The 27,593-nt window shown below is 41.2% G+C and overlaps 1 protein-coding gene across 1 annotated transcript in view; it reads left to right on the forward strand.

The window, feature by feature from the left end:
• The first annotated feature begins 392 nt into the window (after positions 1 to 392).
• The window catches only part of LOC125226072 (RYamide receptor-like), a 121,531-nt gene continuing 94,330 nt past the window's right edge, over positions 393 to 27,593 (forward strand). The window contains exon 1 of the mRNA XM_048129912.1: positions 393 to 969. Within this exon, the coding sequence (XP_047985869.1) occupies positions 959 to 969 (11 nt within the window). The 5' untranslated portion in view covers positions 393 to 958. The remainder of the gene's footprint in view (positions 970 to 27,593) is intronic.

Consider the following 27,593-nt stretch of genomic DNA (forward strand, 5'->3'; position numbering starts at 1 on the left):
TCACTATACAAAGTTTGAACGGAATTTATTTTATGTGTTAGTGCAATAAAGCTTTAAAGAATAAACATAATCTGTATAAACAAGTAAACAATATTATTTATTAATAATTATTATTTGAAGTCACTGTAATAATTTTATTGTACTAAAGTCAATGTACAAATTCAGCAAAACTTATCCGTACGTTTCGTTCTTTCGTACTTACACTTTACGTATAAAATAAAAATTGCATTCTTTAATTGCAGCGAGATTCTGACATTTCTTTCATTCTTCTCTTGTGTGCAGTAAAAATGTAATGACTTTTCCTGTGGGGAAATGTTTTGTGAGCGTTGTTTACCAAAGGGTGGGTGTATTAAAGCGAACAGCGTCAGTCGCGGCTTGCCAAGCGACGCGGCATATCGTTTGCGCCGACCCGCCGACGGATGTCTGAAAACTTTCAGACACTTCCCGCCTAAACGACATACTAAGTTTGAAGTAAAATATTAAATAATTTGGCTGTGGTAATAAATAACACTGTACATAGTTAAAATATCTATTTAAAAAAATAGATGATAAAGTTTTACTCGACTTTGCTTATATGTCATATCATATAGGTGTCTGAAACATAAGTAGATTAATTAATTATGTTAGATTTTAATGAGCTTTAAGAGAGATATGTGGTTCAAAATTTTAGTGATAACAGTGAACTTTATAAGTGTTTAAATAAGGTGATAAATGAGACCAAAGTTTGCAGAAATAATTTCTTTCAGAAGTGGCAAGGTTAAAAAATCTGTGCAAAGTCAACTTTGGTTGTGAGTCTAACTGTGTTAATCATAGTGTAAATACCCCGTAGCCAGTGCCGAGTGTGTGTTGTGTGTTATCACGGTAGGCCGCAAAGGCCTCGCTGCAAGAACAAAGGACCTACCAGATCTACCTGTTATCAGCTACGATTAAAGTCTCCGCTGTGACCCCTTATCTCAACATGGATTCAAGGCAAGTGATGTTAAATTTATGTAAACAACGGGAACGAAATTAATGTTTCCGATGATAGAATATATTTCTGTATTGCTATAGTTTGTGTAGGTTAGGTATAGGTTTAGCTTAGGTAAGTCTACCGTCTCCAATTCTCCCTTAACTGAATTAAGGTTAACTGGAAGAAATCTCTTAGTGGGATGAGTTCGCCTTTGTACAAATGATTTGTGTGTTATTTTTTTTCCTGTTATATGTGTTTTTATTTTTGTACAATAAAGTGTATTACTACTACTACTACTAATATCAATGGCACAAGTATTAGGAAAGTTTGTAATAGGTACTTTAAAATGACATTGAAATTAAATAACTTATAAGTAACTTATAAGTTACAATCGAAAATCGGTAATAAGTAAGTATTAACAATTTAATAATATATCATTAAATATTATAAAAATAGGCTATCAGTGCCAAGACTGCCAAGTAGGTATGTTATTTTACTTACACCATGGTATAATAAATATTTCATTTATACTCCTATAATCAGTGAATATAGAATAGAATAGAATAGAATAGAATAAATTTTATTCGTAAACACACAAAAGAGAAAAATATTACAAATAGGAACACATAAAAACGAGAAGGTGCCATGAAATGGTTTAACCTCAGCATATTGCTGGCGACTTCCAGCGCTGATCTTCCGGTGAAACCATTCGGTGAAAAACAATCACGACAGGTAACATGAACAAAATTATAGAAAACAACATATTACACACAAAAATAAAGATATTACATGCTTTTTTTAAATTAAAATATCGTTTGTATTTGTTGACTTCTCGACATTTGGTTGGGAAACTTTGGTATGATTATCGTACATATTTAGAAAATGCCTTGAAGCATTAAGTGCGCCATTTGTACCTTATTTTGTTGTGCAATAAAGATTAAATAAATAAATAAATAATATTTAAGGAATTCCGATGACAAATCAATAACACAGTAAATTACTGAAACTGGCAAAATAAATGTCTCGAAAAAAGGCAATAGCATTGAGTTAAGATAATTAGGTGTATTTATTGAGTTAAGATAATTAGATATTAGGTGTACGTGGGAAAAATAAGATTACTTAAGAACAGCGATACCCTAAATATAAAATTTCAACAGTAGCGTATTACGTAAGTTGAGTAGCTCTGCACTGATAGATTTTGGCACTGTAACTTAGTGTAATCCAGTAGTAACAATATTTTAGCATAACTATTTTAAAGATGAATGCAATGATATTCATAAGTACACACACAGTATCATGTAAATATAGTATGAACAGATAGTTACAGTGTTACAACTCAATGTACCAAAGAAAATTTCCTATAGATCTTGTATGTTGCGTGCGTCTGCGTTAGCTCAGGCTGGGTTAAACGTGGACAATACACCGACAGAAACTTCCAATATAGCCGTCGTAAATTCAACAAAAGAACCACCCAGCGTTGATGAGCAACAAAAGATCTGTGCTACACTAAATAGAATATGACCGGGCGTCGCGTCAGCTGCTGTGACCACAACCTTCACAAATAGGCTATTAATCCACCAATCTGCGCATACAAATAAGTAATGTCCGTTTTTACGACTTAGGAATGATCTGCTTTTTGATAAATCGACGTTGCGTGTGCCAAACTTTCTAACTTACCTAATCTAATAATACTGATTGAAATCTGATACGAGTATTAAATAGACCCCAATATCAAACGTTAGTAGACCTATTTTATTTCAGAGCTTCTTATTAACAGACAAAAAAAGACAGGAAAAAAAAAAGATATTTTAATACACCTAATTATAATGTCACATATTTTTTATACAACATAGTTTCGTTAGTTCTCACTAATTTGCTGCTACAGTTTAGAAGTTAAAAACAAAAAACTATATTATTTATGGTGCATGAAACTCACAAACTGCGCTTTTTCACATGAATTTTCGCAAATGATCCGGGAAATTTACGGAATAATAAACGCTCTGTTGAGATGTGTTTGTCTTATGTTCTTCAGTAAAATAAAGGTTTAGATTTTGACAAATATAGGAAATAAAAACCTTTTTTTTCTTAATTATAGCTGTTCATTAAAACCATTAAATAATGGGCTAAGAAAGTAAGAAGCTTTATTGCAGAAATATTCGTATACATATAACTAACTAGCCACCTTATTTTAACCAATCAAAGAGTATCTTAGGGTCAGTTTGCATCAACCATACTTAACAGAAACATTAATGTCTCGCAGCAAAATTCTATGGTTTTCCAATACAAAAAATAGCAAAGTTGAAGCTACTGCAGATCCGCCTCAACCTCAACGCTGTCTACCCTACGGGCCGGTCGATATGCATTTTTGGATGCGAATATTAATTACCTCCTCCCTGCCTGCCGTTTCAATCTACATACACAGCAAAGAAGCTGTAATACTAATTTCCACTTAAACGGCCAAATAGGTCAGCGTCTCACAAATCCAGGCAATATGGAACTTTTCTTACGATTTTCTTGTTACATACAATAAAGAAACAAATAATACTCTGACAATTAATTACTTGGGAAATATATGTAACGAAGCCTATCTAATCATCAATATCATCATCTTCTTTCATCATCACATTTCCGAATCTAGTCAATACATACTTTTGAGATCTTAGACCGTAAATCATGTAAACAGTAATTTGTATAAATCATACCTAGGTACGTTTATTTCAATAATGCCGAAGTAAATAGAAAACGAAGTAACATCGTGATGTAAATATTTTCCGAGATCGTCCGCCGCGATATCTAAAGGTAAACAATTACATACCTAGTTGTTTCTAGCTGCTCCATCTATTTAGGGCCACTTGCACCAACGAAAATTGTGGGATAACCCTTTTTATATGGAATTTGACAGTTGACAGCCCACTAACTCTGAGTTAAATGGTTGGTGCAAGTGGGCTTACAGTTCTAAATTCTAATGCCACTGGAGGAACTTGTAGCCGTGAATTAGTTCTAATTATATAATTTGTTGCGGTATATATTGTGATACGACCTTGACTTACGCTTTAGTGTAGCGCGCATCTTCTGTACGCTTTGCATTTCCAGCTGTATACCTAAACAAATACCACAGCGATATGAGACCAATCTTCCAATGTAAAAATTGTAATTGTTTCAACCAAAATCGTCTCAAACATTGACAGATCGATTCTAATGTACGCTGGTTCGATTCCAGCCTCAGGCACCAGAGGACTTGGTCACTTTTTCTTTCATATGTGTAATTTATTTCGGTTTTAATTGACAGATCGGTTTTGGATCGCTGCGACATTGCTAGAGGCAACCGGCGTGATTGATTTTCTAAAGCACAAAACCGTAAAAAGTTCAAAAAATAGAATCGTGCTCTAATCAGTTACCACCGCGCCGTTCAGAAAATAATGTTCATAGAAAACCGAATATTAACAGCGGTTCGGAGTCGAATCGAGTGCTCTATCTAAGTAATTCGCCTATTTTAAACCAAGTAACTAATCATATATGTGGATGTTCACGCGATGGGAAATTTGCTTGGAGCGATGTCAGGCCGAGATCTCTCGAAGCAAACGAAGTCTCACACGTTGTTACTAGCTGACATAGGTAAATTATGTACATATCAGTACAGTAAGCACGAACGATTAGGGACGAAGTAGCGTATGAAACAATGGAACAAAACTTTATGCCACTCAGAAATGGAGATTTTGTTCAAAGGTATGTCTAGAGTCTGAACCAATCGAGACGGGCCCGGACGGGACGATGTGTAAATTTCTATGAAAAGTGACACGCGATTTCCAAGCTGTGAGAAAGAAAGGCACTAGAATACTTTACATTAATTCTGTCTGAAACTTTACGTCGGGTGCTGGCTGTACCGTACCTACCTACCTACTTGTCAGACCAGGCTCTTGCATTTAAGATTTGTGCAAACATCACTTTTCTTTATCTTTTGTGAAATACAAATATTATTTTCAGTAAAAATGTTTAGGTGCTACCTACTTTATTTTTTTTTATTACCTGTGTCAATGTGCTACTTGTTACTTTATTGTAAGCGAAATCGCCTTTGTATTAAACAATTTGCATTCCCTTTTCAGGATACCGTTTAAAATATTTTATAATTTGTCGTGTATGAAACACAGCTTTTTATTTTAATTTTTAAGTTACTTCATTTTAACAATTTGTAAGGAATATGCCTTTAACACAAATTGTATGGGAAAAGTTTTTCGCGATTTGTGACTTTTCTAGCTGGAATTTTTTTTTGCTCCCATACAAGCTTTTGATCCTAGGATGGATTGTCGTCAAATAAAGTTTGTCAAAAATGAAAGTTTTCTCGCAGCCTGTTTTTTTTTTCCAAAATCTGTAAATGCCATTTCTCATCAATTTGAAATCGAGGAAGGTATTTTTAGACCATTTTCGCGTAGGACCACGGAATCTCATAGCTGCCCTTACTGACCCGCTATCAAAATACACCCTGTACCTATATAACAGCAAGAGACTACCCGTAGTACTTACTTATCAATCTATTGTGGGTTTGTTCATGTTCATTAGAGAGTGCTTACCATGAGTTTTCAATGTTTTAGAATACTTACTCGATAGTGCAAACGTCTATGTATATGGAGAAAGTGTAAAATATAAGAGTATGTCCCTATGTAGTGACGATAATGACGGATTATAGTTATTTGTTTTACAAGGGGGCAAAGTTGTTGTTTAACTACTACACGTACCAATATTGATACCCGAGCAATCGAAATACTCCAATATTGGAAAAAGTGGAATCTTGAGCGTTGCGAGGGTTTCAAGGCACGAATGTTAAACAAACTTTGCCACCGCGAGTGAAAGCCACAATTTTTCACCACACGAGCATGAACAAAATATTGACTATAAAACATCAAATTAAATCAAATCCATCAATTTATTCAATATTTATGATTCAAAATCATTATTTGTAGGCAAAATCTACCAGCCAGCATAAGACAACAAGTTAAAATTTGTATGAAATTACTTTGCACTCTTGTGGATAAAATTAAATTTTGCTATCTGTTTTCAAATAGCAAAGAGACCCTTTACCAGTTGGTGTGGTGAAAAGAATTTTACCACCCCCATCCCCATTCTTCCCGTGAGACAACCACGGTGTAAGTCGGCTGTGGGGTATAGGATTAATTTTATTGTAGTGTGAGCTACAGGCAAGCAACCTATTATTGCAATATTACAAATTGCTAAAAGTGGCACTAAAACCTTGAGCAGTTTCGTCTGCTCCCCTTTTAAGGACACAGGCGTGATTTTTCTGAGTCGGGACCATTTCGTGGCAAATTGTATGTGGTGTATATGTACCTGTCTTTTTGTATTATGTGTATAATTTCTGCTGTCACTTGTCACGAATCTCTATTTTATATTATATAAATGTTTTCTATTTCTATTTTATGTGTGTAGAAAGTCAAAAGCGCCTCCAAACGATTAGGTACTTGTTAGATCATAAAATTGCATACATTTTTAGGGTTCCGTACCTCAAAAGGAAAAAACGGAACCCTTATAGGATCACTTTGTTGTCCGTCTGTCCGTCCGTCCGTCCGTCTGTCAAGACCCTTTTTCTCAGGAACGCGTGGAGGTATGAAGCTGAAATTTATATCAATTACTCAGGTCTACTGTCCCTTGAAGCTGTGAAAAGATCAAACTTCTAAGCCAACGCAATCAAAAGATACAGCCGTTTATGCCGCAAATTTTCGACACTTGCAAGGGAATCAAAACCTACAGGGTGCTTCCCGTGAACTCAGAATCTTGAAATTTGGTACGAAGCAACGTCTTATAGCATAGATAAAGGAAAAATTACGAAAACCATAAATTTTTAGTTACATCAGGTTTGTACGGAACCCTCGGTGCGCGAGTCCGACTCGCACTTGGCCGGTTTTTCGTAGCGTTTACGCTATCGATCAATGTATTCTAAAACGTCAAAAACTCATAATCGTAATCAATTTATTAATAAAAAAATTACAGGTCAGACATAGTTATTGCCATCTAATAAAACATGAATTAAAAATATACATAGGTACTTATGTACCCTTCCTACTTGCACAAGTTTTCAACACACGTTACAGGGATTTGGTCTATAGAATTATTTATGGTCATAGGTCTGCACGATTAGCAAATTCTTTAGTTTTAAAGATTGTGTTGCTGTGCGAGTTTACTATTTCGTTGGGTAGATTTCATGGTAGAAGGTAAGGTTATGACTTTGCTAGCTTCGTGGGGTGTGGTTTTTACCGCGTTTTCATATGCCCGAGGGCGAGCCCATACCTACTTGAGTTGGCTTAAGCCATATATCAATATCACTTGACGTACTGATTACATAATGCGCCATCAGTCAAGAGTTTGGCAGACGGGCTTTGTAAAAGTGCTAATGAGTTTATTTAGCTGAATAGTACCTATAGGGTAGCCATAAATACAAAAAACAAGGCTATTTTTAACTGAAAGTATTTTGTTTATTTATTTTTAAAAAGGTCTGAATGAACATGTGAAGTCATTGTCATTGTGTGTTACCATCATACAGGCATTTATAATTATAACAATATAATATATGAGCCATAATCACTCGTTTGCGTATATCAGCAAATCATAGTTATTTAAATTAACTGCAAAATTAATTTTCCGAAGCAGAAAAACGTGTAGTGCGTAGTTGTCTTTATTTATTGCTCTTACTTAACAAGTTTAGTGACTGTGCTGTACATTGCTGGCAATTATTTTTTTGTTAAAAAGTTTATAAAGTAATAACTAACTATGTTAAATTAAGCTCCTTTAGCGCACTAAAAAGCTCACTTCGTGGTAACATACTGTATAAAATTAAAAAATAATTTTGTACATTCTTAATGAGCTGATATTATGGTCTTAGATATTAACAGAACTGGACTTATTTCACCTAGCATGAATTTGTTATTGATATATATTTATATGGAAGATATTAAAGAAGTACAATACCTACCAAATAGAAAAATATAAATTCCAATTCAAGCAATCTGACTTTCTTTCCTTACAGGTATAACAAACAATATCCATGCGTGTATGTCCTAACTTGGAAAGTATTACAAAGTCGTTCTAAGTACAAGAACATGATTGATAACGCTTAGTCTAAAAAAGTTGTGAATAGACTTTGTAAACTAGATATTATACTTACTCCTAAAAAGCATCATACACATATACAGGGTGTCCCAAAAAGGACACGCAACTTCGTGAATTTTGACCGTTTTCAAGATTCTTATACTCAGTGTGCACTTAGAAAGCTCTCGAAATGAGTTTCCGAAACAACCATTTAAAAAATCACGTCAATTTGTCGCAACGTTTTGCCGTGAAAGACGGTCAAGCAAACAGACACGCACACTTTCCCATTTATAATATTAGTTTATAAGATAAATAAAATCGTATTTTCTCGGAAACAGTCGTATTTGTCGTGCTAGTTCGGTCAACGAAGTACTAAACTTCTTGTAAATACTGAGACGTACGTATCATGTAACACAGTCGTGAGGTTCCCTGAAAATACGAAAGCAAACTTCTCGAACTACATACCTTCTATTTAGTAGTTACTTAATAGTAATTCAGTAATAAATAACTACTTACAGACTTGAACCGAAAAAGTAGATGTATATATATGTATAACTATACTTATACTTATATTGTTAGGCTATTGCGTTTTTGTTGAGCTGAGGGTAACGTGCGTGCAAGCGATGGGTAAAGTGCAAGGCAGTAAACGTTTATGATATATTTTGTTGGCATAAATGGCACGTAAAATAATAATTTTCGTATAAATCTGAAAGACATTGATAAAACAAAGCAAGGGTGACGTCTTCAATTAAAATTACCACATTGTCATTTGTCGATAAGATAGATTTCATATTTTACTAAAGCTATTATAGAAAATATTGACAACCGATAATAAGAAGTCTAATGATGTAATAATTGAAAATTAGGTTTATGAATACTCCAAGGGTTATCCCAATTTAAATAGACGGTCAAGCAAATTTTTTTCCTAAAATAAAAGCTTGTAAAAAAGACTGCAAATTTGAAAAATGTAACTATGATGACAATGGAAATTAAGATCTTATTTAAAAAAATAGGTAAAATTAACGTATTATTATATTTACTTATCATTTTATGTCAATGTTCATATTATTTGCAATTAAACTTCTGTGATTCGCCCTTCGTGATTACACTGTACTTTACATGTAGTAGCACGCGAATGTGCTGCCATCGTACACAATTTTAGAGTAACATTTTTAACAAAAAAATATCTCGCCTAAATTGGGGGTATTTCATACACGTTTTGTGTGGCGGCCATCGTGCACGTACTTTTCCTTTGTTAGTGAAATAATTGTGTTTTTACTAAGTTTAGTGTAGTGTTTTGTGTTTGCGGATAAAATGGGAAAACGCAAACATCGTGAGGAAGATGAGGAAGATTACTTGGAAAGAAAAATCCGAAGTCTCGAGAGGAAAAGATTGAAGATTCGTCGCAGGCGCCGTCATCGTAGTTATAGCCCTAGTACGTCCTCATATACAGATAATTAATATGAAGGTAAGATTTTCAGTTATCTTCGTCTAATCATTTGATAGAATGTGTTTTATGTACATGCCAGCTTTGTTTTATTAAATAGATACATTGTGCAATGAGTATAGTCTGTAAGGCTATTACCGACCCTAACTTATACCTTCAGTTCAATCCGAGAGGTTGATCGCTGTGTAAAAGGGAAGCACATATATTCCTAGAGCATCAGTCCGTGAGGCTATGCCGGAATACTATAGGTAAAATACCTGGTTGCGGCGAATTGTCAATGCTATCAGTCTAGACTACAGTCCGCGAGACTGTAGCACGACTGCCTATATGTTTAAGAACATTAATTACGTTAATTACAACGGCTTATATGTACTATTTTATACGTAAGTATATAGATATGTAGATACGTATGTAGATACGTACGTAGTTATAGTATAACATCCAACATCGAGGAAGTAGGCGGTAGAAACACTACCTATTACCCTACCAAATGGGCAATTCACAAAGATCACCGAGCCGCTTATGATGTCTGACCAGTATAAGCGTTGGTCTCTGATTGAAAACATCATGTCTAGAGATAAGGGTCAAAGATAATGGACACTTATTTTTTGTTGCTGAAATTAGAGCAGCATTGTGAAGGCTATTTGACCGTATTGTTATAGAATCCCTTGACCAACAATACTGTATACGACTTAACCGATGATGAGGCCGGTGCTTCAACGTCGGGTGCGCTGCCTGCTGCTGGCGGGCTGCGATCGGTGGTCATACAGAATGGAAGCGCCGCCGGGCCCCGCGCGGTGGACGCGCCGGCCCCCGCGCCCCCTCCCGCACCCGCCGCCGCCGCCGCGCCGGCGTGCGCGCCCGCGGCCGCGACCACCACGCCGGCTGCGCCCGCTCCCGCGCCTACATCCGCAGCTACCACCACACAGGTGACCGGTGAACAAATTGGTTTACAAGAATCTACGCCAATTGTGACCGCGCTTAATCCCGGTTTATTATGTTTGTTGGGCGATGAGCCCGTAAAAGAAGAAACATTTGGTCCTTGCATTCACGACGATATCTCGACGAGATGGTCCGACATTCTAGTTAATGGTATGAAGGACGATATTAAGAATGATATTTTAAAACGTTACGAAATACCAGAAAATTTAAAATTAGCGCAAGCTCCTATACTCAATCCCGAGATTAAGGTCGCGTGTAATGATAATGTTTTAAAACGGGATAATATTCTAAGTGACAAGCAAAGGTTGCTCTCGACTATTATAACAGGAGTTGCCAATACATTGTCGAATATCTTGACAACAGATTCAACTTTAGACAACAACAAACAGGGGATCATAAAGTCACTGAGCGATACAGGTAGACTATTATGTCACTTACATTTTTCAGAGACTCAGAGCAGGCGTAATTTCTTGGTGCCTAGTTTAAATAAGGAGATCAAGGATAATATTAAGGACTTAAAGCGCGATAGTTTGCTTTTTGGTAAAGACTTACAAGAAAGTCTGAAGTCAATAAAAGCAATGACTAAAACCGGAGCAGAATTGAGACCGACTGTCACAAAGCCTAAATGGACGCCCAAGCACCAACAGGCAGGAGCAGGACCGTCGACATCGAGGGCTTTAAACTGGAGGGGGCAGCCGTCGTCGGCGTCGCGGCCGCCGCCTCGCCAGAGTCGCCAGACGCCAGCGAGGACGAGCTACACGCGTGGCGGGCGCAGACCGCCGCCGCCGTCCCGCCGCGCGAGCGACCGCCGAGCGCCGCCGCCGCGGCCGCACGCCCGGACCTCGCGCCGCTAGCATCGGATGCTGATACACAACCTCAGGCTGGTAGACTTCAATTCTTTTATAAAGTATGGTTAGGCATTACCAAGGATCCCACCGTATTGTCTTGGGTCCGTGGTGTGCGTATTCCAATATCGGATTGTATATCTCAATAGAATATTCCTGTTAACAAACCCGAGTCGGTTGCACACGAGACGATTATGAACGAGGAAGTCAAAAAACTTATTAGTGCTGGTGCCATACAAGAATGTGATCCGTGTCAGGATCAATTCTTGTCCAGTATTTTTCTTATTAAAAAGAGTAATGGAAAAAATAGATTCATTCTAAATTTAAAATCATTGAATAAGTTTATATGTACCCCGCACTTCAAACTCGAAGATTATAGGACAGCAATGAGACTTTAATCACAAAACGCTTACATGTGTTCAATAGATTTGAAAGACGCCTATTTTGCGATAAATATTGATCCTGATTACAGAAAATATTTACGATTTCTTTGGAAAAACAAAACATATTCACGAAGTTAATGCGTCCTGTTGTGCAGTTTTTGCGCAATCAAGGTTTTTTATCAGTCATTTACTTAGACGACTTGTTACTCTTCGGTGACACGTATTCTAACTGTTTACATAACTTTAATGTAACGAAAGACTTGTTAGAATCATTAGGATTTACAATAAATGTTGCTAAATCAATAGGTACACCAAGTCGAACGGCAAATTTTCTTGGGTTTAGTTTCAATTCTGCAAATTTGACAATTAATATTCCATGCGAAAAACGAGAGAGGATTAAAGACGAACTTTTATACTTTAAATCCATTCGAAGATGTAAACTTCGTAATTTCGCACATTTGATAGGATTATTAGTTTCTGTTTGTCCGGCAGTACCATACGGCTGGTTGTATACTAAGAGATTGGAAAGAATCAAATTTCTTTATTTAAGTAAAAATGATGACTATGATCAATACGAGTACATTAGCATTCCGGGTAGCTTAGATGATGATCTAGATTGGTGGATATATAATATAGAAACATGTAGTAATCCGATCAAGACAGGAAATTATCAATTAGAGATATTTTCTGATGCGTCGCTAACAGTCTGGGGAGCAAGTTGCTCAGATATGACAGCCAGTGGTCAGTGGTCCAGTCATGAGCTTGGGCAACACATTAATTGTCTAGAGTTAACTGCCGCGTTTTTTGGTTTAAAAATATTTGCTAAAGATTACAAAAATTGTGAGATTTTGCTAAGGATAGACAATACCACTGCGATTTCATATATCAATCACATGGGTGGTGTTCGATTCCCACATCTGAGTGAATTAAGCCGACAGATATGGCAATGGTGCGAGGAACGCGACATACATATATTTGCTTCGTATGTTCGTTCAGAAAACAACGATATAGATGCAGAATCACGCCGGAAACATGCAGACATTGAGTGGGAGCTAGTCGACAGTGCCTTTCGGAAAATTTGTAATTTTTTAAACAAAAGTCCAGAGATTGACCTCTTTGCGAGTCGAATAAACAAAAAATGTACTAGATTTGTTTCGTGGCATCGTGATCCTGACGCGTACAATATCGACGCGTTTACCATATCTTGGTCGTCGTATTTCTTTTACGCTTTTCCACCATTTTGTCTAATACTTAGGATGTTGCAAAAGATAATAACAGATAAAGCGGAGAGCATTGTTGTCGTGCCACTATGGCCTACACAACCCGGGTTTCCTCTTTTTGAGAGATTATTGATTTCTGAACGAATAGAACTCCCACCTAAACCAAATTTATTGTCCTCCCCTTACAGTGTCGAACACAAGCTGCACAGGAGCCTTACCCTGGTTGCCGGAGTGTTGTCCGGGCGGCGTTCATGAGGCAAGGCACTCCTGCAGAAGCGGCAGACATCATGCTAGCGTCACTTACAGAAACCACACTTAAGCAATATAATTGTTACTAGTTTTTTAAAGGTGCGCGGGGCCCGAGGGCCCCGCGGTGTTCTTTTTTGTTTTTTGTGTTTGCTTTTTTGTTTTTTGCTTTTGCTTTTGCTTTTTGTTTTTGTGTTTTGCTTTTGCTTTTTGTTTTTGTGCTTTGCTTGTTTGATTTATTGCTTTGCTTGTTTGCTTTTTTGCTTTAGCCTTTGCGTGCTTGTGAGCACTCTCTGCCCGCAGCTCGGCCTGCGGCCTCGCGTGCTTGGGAGCCTGTCAGACACGCTCCGGCCTTCGGCCCTCCGCGTAGTTACTGTGGGGGTTGTAGGGAAGTTGGAGCTTAAACACAACCCAATAGTAAAAGTGTCTTGAGAAGCTCACGTTTCGCTTCTCTAAGACACTTTTACTATTGGGTCGTGTTTAAGCTCCAACTTCCCGGACCGCCGGCGAGCCGATCAGGGACGCTCCGGGCCTTCGGCCCTACGCGGAGCTCGGCCTTCGGCCTTCGCTGGGTTCCGAAGCTCCGCGTCGGGCCTTCGGCCCGCCGCTTCGCTTGTTAAGATACTTTTAATTATTCTTCTGCTTGGGAGCACAGTCTGTACGCAGCTCGGCCTGCGGCCTTCGCGTGCTTGGGAGCACTCTGCCCGCAGCTCGGCCTACGGCCTTCGCGTGCTTGGGAGTCTCTCAGACACGCTCCGGGCCTTCGGCCCTCCACGTAGTTACTGTGGGGGTTGTAGGGAAGTTGGAGCTTAAACACGACCCAATAGTAAAAGTGTCTTGAGAAGCTCACGACGGGCCTGCGGCCTGCGGCCTCCGGCCCGTCGTTTCGCTTCTCTAAGACACTTTTACTATTGGGTCGTGTTTAAGCTCCAACTTCCCGGTCCGCCGGCGAGCCGATCAGGGACGCTCCGGGCCTTCGGCCCTACGCGGAGCTCGGCCTTCGGCCTTCGCTGGATTTCGAAGCTCCGCGTCGGGCCTTCGGCCCGCCGCTACGCTTAATACTTTTAATTATTTTTCTGCTTGGGAGCACAGTCTGTACGCAGCTCGGCCTGCGGCCTTCGCGTGCTTGGGAGCACTCTGCCCGCAGCTCGGCCTGCGGCCTTCGCGTGCTTGGAAGCCTCTCAGGCACGCTCCGCGTAGTTACTGTAAGATTTGTAGGTAAGTTGGAGCTTAAACACGACCCAATATTAAAAGTGTCTTGAGACGCTCACGACGGGCCTGCGGCCTGCGGCCTCCGGCCCGTCGTTTCGCTTCTCTAAGACACTTTTACTATTGGGTCGTGTAACGTGTTTAAACTCCAACTTCCCGGTCCGCCGGCGAGCCGATCAGGGACGCTCCGGGCCTTCGGCCCTACGCGGAACTCGGCCTTCGGCCTTCGCTGGTTTCGAAGCTCCGCGTCGGGCCTTTGGCCCGCCGCTTCGCTTATTTAGATACTTTTTGTTATTGTTTTCTTGGGAGCACAGTCTGCACGCAGCTCGGCCTGCGGCCTTCGCGTGCTTGGGAGCACTCTGCCCGCAGCTCGGCCTGCGGCCTTCGCGTACTTGGGAGCCTGTCAGACACGCTCCGGCCTTCGGCCCTCCGCGTAGTTACTGTGGGGATTGTAGGATTTGTAGGGAAGTTGGACCTCCGGCCTGCGGCCTCCGGCCCGCCGCGTCGCTTTTTAGACACTTTTACTTATATTTTCTTGCTTGGGAGCACTATCTGTACGCAGCTCGGAACTTGGACCGGAGCAATGACCGTCGGGCTGTAGAACGCTCCCTCAGGCTGGTAGGGAAATTTGACTTTGTCCCCTCTCGCCGCTGTTTTTGACTTTTCCAAAAAATTTTTTTCTCATTTCTATTTTTGGCCCCCGCTCTTACCACGTGCCAAATTTGAACGCGCTCGGACCGAAAATAAAAAAAAATAAATTTCAAAGTCGGTCATTTTGAAATTTTGTAAATGCCATTCGATGGACCTGAGATAACTGTACAACATTAGTTTAAGCACTATTAACCTTTTTCCTACCGTTCCGAAGCTATGGGGATTTAAAAAAAAACCTCCATACAAACTGGTAGGGAAATTTGACTTTGTCCCCTCTCGCCACCGTTTTTGACTTTTCCAAATTTTTTTTCTCATTTCTATTTTTGGCCCCCGTTCTTACCACGTGCCAAATTTGAATGCGCTCGGACCGAAAATAAAAAAAAAAATTTCAAAGTCGGCCATTTTGAAATTTTGTAAATGCCATTCGATGGACCTCAGATAACTATACAACATTAGTTTAAGCACTATTAACCTTTTTCCTACCGTTACGGAGCTATGGGGATTTAAAAAAAAACCTCCATACAAACTGGTAGGGAAATTTGACTTTGTCACCTCTCGCCACCGTTTTTGACTTTTCCAAATTTTTTTTTCTCATTTCTATTTTTGGCCCCCGTTCTTACCACGTGCCAAATTTGAACGCGCTCGGACCGAAAATAAAAAAAAAATTTTCAAAGTCGGCCATTTTGAAATTTTGTAAATGCCATTCGATGGACCTCAGATAACTGTACAACATTAGTTCAAGCACTATTAACCTTTTCCCTACCGTTACGGAGCTATGGGGATTTAAAAAAAGGACCTCCATACAAATTTCAATTGGCCTTCAAAGGGCGCCATTTTGAATTTATCAAAATTTTCTTTTTGTATACTAATCTTGGGGTGGCTGTCTACCCGTGTGCAAAATTTCAGCGCGCTCGGACCATTTTGAAATTTTTCAAAAAAAAAGTCGGCCATTTTGATTTTTTTTTAATGCCATTCGATGGACCTCGAGTGACTGTATAACATTTGTTTGAGCACTTTTCACTTCTTTGTACCGTTACGGAGCTATGGTAATTAAAAGAAAAACCTCCATTCAAATTTCAATTGGCCCTCAAAGGCCGCCATTTTGAATTTTTCAAAATTTTCTTTTTGAATACTAATCTTAGCGCGACCGTCCACCCGTGTGCCTAATCTCAGCGCGCTAGGACCATTTTGAAAATTTTCAAAAAAAAAGTCGGCCATTTTGATTTTTTTTTAATGCAACTTTTTTCTACTCGGATACCTGTATGACATTTGGTCGAGCACCCCCCGGCTATCTCTTACGGTTTAAAAGTTGCCATACAAAATAAAAGTGGCCAGTTTTCCCACATTTGTAGCATTTTTCAATTTTTTTTTATTTCATTCGAATCAAGGCCGCTTGGAGATTCTATGACCAAAATTTGAGCTCTCTACGACAAACTTGAAAAATCGTCAAAAAAAAAGTCGGCCATTTTGAAAAAAAAATGGCAGCGTCAAAAACTGCCCAGGGTCCTCTATGACATTTGGTCGAACACTCCCCGGCTAACTCCAGCCGTTTGGCCAGGCCGTCCAACATTTTTTTACCCGGAACCGGTAGACCGACGGTCTGATCTATCCCGGGTCGCAGGACCAGACTCTATACGACCACACCAAACACTGCCACCTTCAAATCCCCCTTCTGCCTATTTTTTGAAAAATGTCAGTCGGGTTGTAGCTTTATATTATATAGACTAGTTTTTTAAAGGTGCGCGGGGCCCGAGGGCCCCGCGGTGTTCTTTTTTTGTTTTTGTGCTTTGCTCTTCGTGTTTTGCTTATGCTTTTGCTTTTTGTTTTTGTGTTTTACTTTTGCTTTTTGTTTTTGAGCTATGCTTTTTTGATTTATTGCTTTGCTTGTTTGCTTTTTTGCTTTAGCCTTTGCGTGCTTGGGAGCACTCTCTGCCCGCAGCTCGGCCTGCGGCCTCGCGTGCTTGGGAGCCTGTCAGACACGCTCCGGGCCTTCGGCCCTCCGCGTAGTTACTGTGGGGGTTGTAGGGAAGTTGGAGCTTAAACACGACCCAATAGTAAAAGTGTCTTGAGAAGCTCACGACGGGCATGCGGCCTGCGGCCTCCGGCCCGTCGTTTCGCTTCTCTAAGACACTTTTACTATTGGGTCGTGTTTAAGCTCCAACTTCCCGGTCCGCCGGCGAGCCGATCAGGGACGCTCCGGGCCTTCGCCCTTACGCGGAGCTCGGCCTTCGGCCTTCGCTGGGTTTCGAAGCTCCGCGTCGGGCCTTCGGCCCGCCGCTTCGCTTGTTAAGATACTTTTTGTTATTGTTTCGCTTGGGAGCACAGTCTGTACGCAGCTCGGCCTGCGGCCTTCGCGTGCTTGGGAGCACTCTCTGCCCGCAGCTCGGCCTGCGGCCTTCGCGTGCTTGGGAGTCTCTCAGACACGCTCCGGGCCTTCGGCCCTCCGCGTAGTTACTGTGGGGGTTGTGGGGAAGTTGGAGCTTAAACACGCCCCAATAGTAAAAGTGTCTTGAGAAGTGCCTGCGGCCTCCGGCCCGTCGTTTCGCTTCTCTAAGACACTTTTACTATTGGGTCGTATTTAAGCTCCAACTTCCCGGTCCGCCGGCGAGCCGATCAGGGACGCTCCGGGCCTTCGGCCCTACGCGGAGCTCGGCCTTCGGCCTTCGCTGGGTTTCGAAGCTCCGCGTCGGGCCTTCGGCCCGCCGCTTCGCTTGTTAAGATACTTTTTGTTATTGTTTTCTTGGGAGCACAGTCTGCACGCAGCTCGGCCTGCGGCCTTCGCGTGCTTGGGAGCACTCTGCCCGCAGCTCGGCCTGCGGCCTTCGCGTACTTGGGAGCCTGTCAGACACGCTCCGGGCCTTCGGCCCTCCGCGTAGTTACTGTGGGGATTGTAAGATTTGTAGGGAAGTTGGACCTCCGGCCTGCGGCCTCCGGCCCGCCGCGTCGCTTTTTAGACACTTTTACTTATATTTTCTTGCTTGGGAGCACTGTCTGTACGCAGCTCGGAACTTGGACCGGAGCAATGACCGTCGGGCTGTAGAACGCTCCCTCAGGCTGGTAGGGAAATTTGACTTTGTCCCCTCTCGCCGCCGTTTTTGACTTTTCCAAAAATTTTTTTTTCTCATTTCTATTTTTGGCCCTTCGTTCTTACCAAGTCCCAAATTTGAACGCGCTCGGACCGAAAATAAAAAAAAAATTTTCAAAGTCGGCCATTTTGGAATTTTGTAAATGCCATTCGATGGACCTCAGATAACTGTACAACATTAGTTTAAGCACTATTAACCTTTTTCCTACCGTTACGGACCTATGGGGATTTAAAAAAAAACCTCCATACAAACTGGTAGGGAAATTTGACTTTGTCCCCTCTCGCCACCGTTTTTGACTTTTCCAAATTTTTTTTTTCATTTCTATTTTTGGCTCCCGTTCTTACCACGTGCCAAATTTAAACGCGCTCGGACCGAAAATAAAAAAAAAAAATTTCAAAGTCGGCCATTTTGAAATTTTGTAAATGCCATTCGATTGACCTCAGATAACTGTACAACATTAGTTCAAGCACTTTTAACCTTTTCCCTACCGTTACGGAGCTATGGGGATTAAAAAAAAAGACCTCCATACAAATTTCAATTGACCTTCAAAGGGCGCCATTTTGAATTTTTCAAAATTTTCTTTTTGTATACTAATCTTAGGGTGGCTGTCCACCCGTGTGCAAAATTTCAGCGCGCTCGGACCATTTTGAAATTTTTCAAAAAAAAAAGTCGGCCATTTTGATTTTTTTTTAATGCCATTCGATGGATCTCAGGTGACTGTATAACATTTGTTTGAGCACTTTTCACTTCTTTGTACCGTTACGGAGCTATGGGAATTAAAAGAAAAACCTCCATTCAAATTTCAATTGGCCCTCAAAGGCCGCCATTTTGAATTTTTCAAAATTTTCTTTTTGAATACTAATCTTAGCGCGACCGTCCACCCGTGTGCCAAATCTCAGCGCGCTAGGACCATTTTGAAAATTTTCAAAAAAAAAAGTCGGCCATTTTGATTTTTTTTTAATGCAACTTTTTTCTACTCGGATACCTGTATGACATTTGGTCGAGCACCCCCCGGCTATCTCTTACGGTTTAAAAGTTGCCATACAAAATAAAAGTGGCCAGTTTTCCCACATTTGTAGCACTTTTCAATTTTTTTTTTATTTCATTCGAATCGAGGCCGCTTGGAGATTCTATGACCAAAATTTGAGCTCTCTACGACAAACTTGAAAAATCGTCAAAAAAAAAAGTCGGCCATTTTGAAAAAAAAATGGCGGCGTCAAAAACTGCCCAGGGTCCTCTATGACATTTGGTCGAACACTCCCCGGCTAACTCCAGCCGTTTGGCCAGGCCGTCCGACATTTTTTTACCCGGAACCGGTAGACCGACGGTCTGATCTATCCGGGGTCGCAGGACCAAACTCTATACGACCACACCAAACACTGCCACCTTCAAATCCCCCTTCTGCCTATTTTTGGAAAAATGTCAGTCGGGTTGTAGCTTTATATTATATAGACTAGTTTTTTAAAGGTGCGCGGGGCCCGAGGGCCCCGCGGTGTTCTTTTTTTGTTTTGCTTTTGTGCTTTGCTTATGCTTTTGCTTTTTGTTTTTGTGTTTTGCTTTTGCTTTTTGTTTTTGTGTTTTGCTTTTGCTTTTTGTTTTTGAGCTATGCTTTTTTGATTTATTGCTTTGCTTGTTTGCTTTAGCCTTGCGTGCTTGGGAGCACTCTCTGCCCGCAGCTCGGCCTGCGGCCTCGCGTGCTTGGGAGCCTGTCAGACACGCTCCGGGCCTTCGGCCCTCCGCGTAGTTACTGTGGGGTTTGTAGGGAAGTTGGAGCTTAAACACGACCCAATAGTAAAAGTGTCTTGAGAAGCTCACGACGGGCCTACGGCCTGCGGCCTCCGGCCCATCGTTTCGCTTCTCTAAGACACTTTTACTATTGGGTCGTGTTTAAGCTCCAACTTCCCGGTCCGCCGGCGAGTCTATCAGGGACGCTCCGGGCCTTCGGCCCTACGCGGAGCTCGGCCTTCGGCCTTCGCTGGGTTTCGAAGCTCCGCGTCGGGCCTTCGGCCCGCCGCTTCGCTTGTTAAGATACTTTTTGTTATTGTTTTGCTTGGGAGCACAGTCTGTACGCAGCTCGGCCTGCGGCCTTCGCGTGCTTGGGAGCACTCTGCCCGCAGCTCGGCCTACGGCCTTCGCGTGCTTGGGAGCCTCTCAGACACGCTCCGGCCTTCGGCCCTCCGCGTAGTTACTGTGGGGGTTGTAGGGAAGTTGGAGCTTAAACACGACCCAATAGTAAAAGTGTCTTGAGAAGCTCACGACTGGCCTGCGGCCTGCGGCCTCCGGCCCGTCGTTTCGCTTCTCTAAGACACTTTTACTATTGGGTCGTGTTTAAGCTCCAACTTCCCGGTCCGCCGGCGAGCCGATCAGGGACGCTCCGGGCCTTCGGCCCTACGCGGAGCTCGGCCTTCGGCCTTCGCTGGGTTTCGAAGCTCCGCGTCGGGCCTTTGGCCCGCCGCTTCGCTTATTTAGATACTTTTTGTTATTGTTTTCTTGGGAGATCAGTCTGCACGCAGCTCGGCCTGCGGCCTTCGCGTGCTTGGGAGCACTCTGCCCGCAGCTCGGCCTGCGGCCTTCGCGTACTTGGGAGCCTGTCAGACACGCTCCGGGCCTTCGGCCCTCCGCGTAGTTACTGTGGGGATTGCAGGATTTGTAGGGAAGTTGGACCTCCGGCCTGCGGCCGCCGGCCCGCCGCGTCGCTTTTTAGACACTTTTACTTATATTTTCTTGCTTGGGAGCACTGTCTGTACGCAGCTCGGAACTTGGACCGGAGCAATGACCGTCGGGCTGTAGAACGCTCCCTCAGGCTGGTAGGGAAATTTGACTTTGTCCCCTCTCGCCGTCGTTTTTGACTTTTCCAAAAATTTTTTTTTCTCATTTCTATTTTTGGCCCCCGTTCTTACCACTTGCCAAATTTGAACGCGCTCGGACCGAAAATAAAAAAAAAAATTTCAAAGTCGGCCATTTTGAAATTTTGTAAATGCCATTCGATGGACCTCAGATAACTGTACAACATTAGTTTAAGCATTATTAACCTTTTTCCTACCGTTACGGAGCTATGGGGATTTAAAAAAAAACCTCCATACAAACTGGTAGGGAAATTTGACTTTGTCCCCTCTCGCCACCGTTTTTGACTTTTCCAATTTTTTTTTTCTCATTTCTATTTTTGGCCCCCGTTCTTACCACGTGCCAAATTTGAACGCGCTCGGACCGAAAATAAAAAAAAAAATTTCAAAGTCGGCCATTTTGAAATTTTGTAAATGCCATTCGATGGACCTCAGATAACTGTACAACATTAGTTCAAGCACTATTAACCTTTTCCCTACCGTTACGGAGCTATGGGGATTTAAAAAAAGGACCTCCATACAAATTTCAATTGGCCTTCAAAGGGCGCCATTTTGAATTTTTCAAAATTTTCTTTTTGTATACTAATCTTGGGGTGGCTGTCTACCCGTGTGCAAAATTTCAGCGCGCTCGAACCATTTTGAAATTTTTCAAAAAAAAAAGTCGGCCATTTTGATTTTTTTTTACTGCCATTCGATGGACCTCGGGTGACTGTATAACATTTGTTTGAGCACTTTTCACTTCTTTGTACCGTTACGGAGCTATGGTAATTAAAAGAAAAACCTCCATTCAAATTTCAATTGGCCCTCAAAGGCCGCCATTTTGAATTTTTCAAAATTTTCTTTTTGAATACAAATCTTGGGGCGACCTTCCACCCATGTGCCAAATTTCAGCGCCCTAAGACCATTTTGAAATTTTTCAAAAAAAAAAGTCGGCCATTTTGAATTTTTTTTAATGCAACTTTTTTCTACTCGGATACCTGTATGACATTTGGTCGAGCACCCCCCGGCTATCTCTTACGGTTTAAAAGTTGCCATACAAAATAAAAGTGGCCAGTTTTCCCACATTTGTAGCACTTTTCAATTTTTTTTTATTTCATTCGAATCAAGGCCGCTTGGAGATTCTACGACCAAAATTTGAGCACTCTACGATAAATTTGAAAAATTGTCAAAAAAAAAAGTCGGCCATTTTGAAAAAAAAATGGCGGCGTCAAAAACTGCCCAGGGTCCTCTATGACATTTGGTCGAACACTCCCCGGCTAACTCCAGCCGTTTGGCCAGGCCGTCCAACATTTTTTTACCCGGAACCGGTAGACCGACGGTCTGATCTATCCGGGGTCGCAGGACCAAACTCTATACGACCACATCAAACACTGCCACCCGCAAAAACCCCCTCTGCCTATTTTTGGAAAAATGTCAGTCGGGTTGTAGCTTTATATTATATAGATTTAAAGAAATGGTATATATTTTGTAAAGAAAAATGTTATGATATTTTTGATGTCGGCGTAGCAGAAGTATTAGATTATTTCACATTACTTTTTAATCAAGGTTGTCAATTTGGATCAATTAATACTGCGAAAGCAGTTTTGTCATTAATATTGAATAATAATGTTATAAATAATCCAACCGTGAAACGTTTTATGACGGGAGTATACAAACTGCGGTCTCCAAATCCACGATATTATGTTTTTACTTGGGACCCTTCAATCGTTCTTAATCATTTAAGTTGTTGGTATCGTTACGAGCATCTTTCTAGGAAGTTAATAACTATTTTGGCATTAGTTACGGCACACCGTGTGCAAACCTTATCGTTAATCAAGCTAAGTAATGTTCATAAATGTAATAAGAAATATATTATTAACATTACAGATAAGATTAAGACATCCGCAGTTAATCGCATGCAGCCAATAATATAAGATCAAACGAACTTAACAAGTGAAGTTCGATCGATATTATATAAGTACGCTTTATTCGAAGATATAAACACAACATGTAGTACTTTTCAATGTACTGGCAACTTCGCACTTGTCAAATATAAAAAACAAAACTGATTTCCGTTTCCTGTGGGTACTCCAGCGCTAGCTACCGTGGCAGCGTGCCCTCATTATTTCAGAGAGAGTACCCACAATACAAAATTTTCGCAGTGGGTTATAAGAATAGGGCGGGTGGGACCTTATATCTTCGAATAAAGCGTACTTATATAATATCGATCGAACTTCACTTGTTAAGTTCGTTTGATCTTATATTATATTACGTCGCTTTATTCTTCAGATATAAACACAACATGTAGATGTTCAGAGATGAAAATTTTGTGGGTAACATAAAATACAAACATTGTTTATCAGGAGAAGGTTTTTATTACCATATTATTCAACTTATATCTTATTAATATTCAGTCTTAATCAACTTATCATTAGGCACATACATAGTTTGATTAAAATCGCAACATTATTAATACACTTTGTTAAGAGGACTCATCCTGTGATTTTCTATTAATTAACACGGATTTCGCAAAATTATCCTCAACTTGTTTTATAGGGCGATTATAAAACTTCGCGAAAGTTTCTGACGAACTAGACCAGCCAGCAGTCTTCCTGATGGTATCTAGAGAAATACCGGAGGCCCACGCCGTGGACGTAGCAGCGTGCCGCGTGCTATGCGCGCTGAACGTTGCCACGTCCACGCCGCTTGCCCCCAGCACCTGTTTAATCCATCTGCTGATGGATTGAGCAGTGGCTGGCTTATGTGGTCTTTGGTACGTCAATATTAATCTGTTATCAACGGATTCAGGTCTTAAACTATTTGTTACAAAAATATAATCTTCTACAATTGTAGCTGGACAAATAGCGCTATTTTCATTAAAATAAGGTAAGAAGAGCACTGGCTGTTCACGTCCGGCCGCGGATGTTTTGATTACATCCGTGATACCGATTTCGATTCCAGAAGGACGTATCACAATATTCTCCAATTTAATGAGCGAGAGTGTTTGCACACGGTGTGCAGTACACAAAGCTAAGAGAACTACTAGCTTTTTAGTAATTTGTTCAATAGAGAGAGTTCTATTGGGTATCCACTTTCCGATATAGTTAAGAACTATCTGAGGGTCCCACGTATTTGAATATTTTGGGAGAGCTGGTCTTAGCTTATAAACACCTTTAAGTAGTCGTTTAATTTGAACATCTGAACCTAGGTCGCTGCCCAGTAGCAGTGACAGTGCCGAGCGATGACTATTTAAAGAACCGTAGCCATCTCCTTTGTGAAAACGTTCCGTTAGAAAAAGCATTACATTTGAAGATGTACTTTTATAAGGATCCAAACAATGAGCCTGACAGAATTGCCACCAAGATTTATAGGTAACACCATACTGCAGTAGTGTGCTATTAGCGAGAGAATTAATCATTATTTCTAGTGCCGCCTCTGGAGTTCCTCTTGATGTAAATGCTTTCCCGAGAGCTTCGCGGCACCCAGGGTAAACTGCGTCTGTAGGCGACGTGGGGTCCTGGAAGAGGACGAATGAAACGTTGGAATAAAGTTTATAATATTCGACTGCAGTATGCTTTTAAGTAGGGGAAACCATGGCTGGGAAGGCCAAATTGGGAAAACCAAGATACCCTCTGCCTTATCGTTTATAATTTTTTGGATACATTTCAAAATGAGAGAACATGGTGGAAATGCGTAAAATTCTAGGTGTTTCCAGTCTATAGTAAATGCGTCAACTGCAACAGCGTCAGGATCTGGTTTCCAGGAGACGTAAGTGTCACATTTTGCATTAGTGCGAGAAGCGAAGAGATCTATTGTCGGCTCACCAAAGGCCTCTACTATTCTGTGATATTCAGAGCTGGTTAATTGCCATTCTATGTCAGGATTATTTCTTCGAGACTCTTGATCAGCTTCTACGTTATCTTTCGTATTAATATACGAAGCAAATAGCCATATACCTCGCTCCTCGCACCATTGCCATATACTTTTGGTCAGGGCGTTTAAATGTTGAAATTGTATACCGCCCATTCGATTCACATAGCTTATTGCTGTGGTATTATCGATACGTAATAATATATTACAATTTCGTTTATCACGTGCAAAACTTTTAAGTCCAAGAAAGACGGCCAGTAGTTCCAGATAATTAATGTGAGAACTAATTTCGCTGTCTTTCCATCCACCGTTTATACGATTATTATTACAGAACGCGCCCCAACCAGTTCGGGATGCGTCTGTAAAAATCTCTAATTCGAAATTAGGTGTCGTGAGTGGGTTAAATGTAGACAATATGTTGTTAGCCCACCATTGCAAGTCAGGCAGGATGTCCGCGGATAATTTTATTTTTGAGTCATATCTGTCATGTTCCATAAGGGCGAGATATTTTTCTCGTTCTAAAGATTTGGTGTATAACCAACCGTATTTAACGGCTGGGCAAGCCGAAGTTAGATTACCTATCAGGTGAGCCAAATCTCTAATAGTGCAACATGGCAGATGAGAAAACCTTTTTACCAATTGTAATATATTGTTACGTTTGTCCGAGGGAAGTGAAATCGACATATCAATTGAGTTATATATAAAGCCAAGAAATTTACAGTTCTGTGTAGGCGATAGGCAACTCTTCTCGTAGTTAACTACGAAACCCAAACAGTTTAGTAAACTGAGTGTTGCATTAACGTTAGCTAAACACTCATTATAAGTATTACCTATACATAATATATCGTCTAAGTATATCACTGACTTATGGCCCAAACTTCTTAAATGAGAGACCACCTCTTTCATGATTTTAGTGAAGGTTCTTGGGGCCGACGACAAACCATAGGGAACAGCCGTAAACTCATAGGTAATATCATTAAAATGGAATCTGAGATACTTGCGGTGAGGTCTAGCTACGGGCACTAGCAAGTAAGATTCTTTCAAATCTATAGTGGCCATAAATCCATTAAGAGGGATCAGTTTTGATGCCGTTCTAAAATCCTCCATTTTAAAATGGTCATTAATGACGAATTTATTTAGTCGTTTAAGGTTAAGAATGAATCTATAGCCACCATTAGACTTTTTGGTCAAAAAAATATTCGATATAAACTCATCGGACAAAGGATCACATTTTGAAATGGCCCCCAATTCTAATAAGTTATCGATAGCTTTTGCCATATCCCGTTTTTCCTTGGCTGAAAAACAATTGTGTGGAGGGTTCGTTTGGACGACTTTTCTAGCAAAAGGTATTCGATAACCATTACGAATCCAATCTAACACAACAGGGTTGCTAGTAATGTCTAACCAACAATCATAGTAATGTTGTAATCTACCCGCATGTACCTGAGTTACTGCCTCGTTTTTGCACGTTGTTGTTGGTCGCCGGCGTCGGTTGGCGCCTCGCCGCTGGCTGAGCTTGCGGCGCGCGGCGATAGGGCGGCGGGTAGTATGGCGGCGGCGCCCGGTACGGCCAGCTGTGCCCCCCCCTGTTCGCCGACGCGAAGCGAGGAGGGCCCGGCCAGTTTCCCGGCTGGCGCGGCCGTGCTGTTTGAAATGATGTGTTTGACGTGGACGCTTTAGGAACGAAAGCCTTTTTAATTTGCAATCCTTGTTTTTCGATGACCCTTGATGCTTTTATTTTTTCTGATATTTTTACGCCAAATAGAGTTTCGTCTCGTTCTTGATCCTGTATGACGGAGAGGAAAGCTTTGTCCAATCCCGGAGTGATAAGTTTTGTCCTCACTTGTGTCTCGACGAAGTGGAGATCTGAGAGTATTCGGCAACCGTCAGATAAAATTTTAACGGCTTGTACTTTATCATCACCGGTTAGTAAAATATCCATGGCTCGATTGACGGCAGTGATGCCTAAGCCGAGTTGATCTTGTTTAGATTGGAGTTTCTTATCTCGAGACCTCACTGTCTCGGCAATAGCGGCAGATATCTCCGCGTTTAAGGTGGGCGCTTTTAGTAACTTACAGTTAGCCGGCACCGTATAATCCTTTAAAAGCTGCTCTTTTGTATCTTTAGGCATGCCTTTTTTAAGTATGGGAAGCCATCGTTTAGCGAGATTTTCATGGATATCTGAGCCATAGACAGGAGTGTCATCTGAGGGGTCACCCAAGGCTAATAGCAATTCTGGATCGAGTTCAGATACGGCCGCCACGATGTTCTCCGGATCCCCGTCGGCCTCGTCGCCCGGGGGCAGGGCGGGCGCGGGCAGCTCCGGCGCGGGCGGCTCCGGCGCGTCAGGCTCCTCGAGCATGAAGGGAGCGGGCATCGCTGGCTCGGCGCCCTCGGCCTCCATTAACACGTCCTCATTATGTTCCTCTACGTTTTGTGCTCCGTTTTCTAAAAACAGGAGAAAAAGAGGGTATTTAATAAAAAATATATATATTTTGTTCATAAGCACAGCAAAAGAAACGGAACATGTTAAAATTTTAAACCTTCGTTCTGACCCGCAGTCAGTCTCCAGGTTATTTCTCAGGTCATCATGCTTAACCGTCGTGTTAACCCGCAGTTAACCTCCCGGGAAGCTTACAGATGCCGTAAAACTCGATTGTAATCGAATAAGAGGAACATTAATCGACACTTTTAAATGGATGTTCAAAATTTAACGCATTCGTGCTGACCCGCAGTCAGCCTCCAGCTTATTTTTCAGAGCATCATGCTTAACCGTCGTGTTAACCCGCAGTTAACCTCCAGGAAAGCTTAAAGATGTCGTCAACACT

This window comes from Leguminivora glycinivorella, chromosome 5, assembly GCF_023078275.1.
Source record: "Leguminivora glycinivorella isolate SPB_JAAS2020 chromosome 5, LegGlyc_1.1, whole genome shotgun sequence".
In the NCBI taxonomy this organism is placed as follows: Eukaryota; Metazoa; Arthropoda; class Insecta; order Lepidoptera; family Tortricidae; genus Leguminivora; species Leguminivora glycinivorella.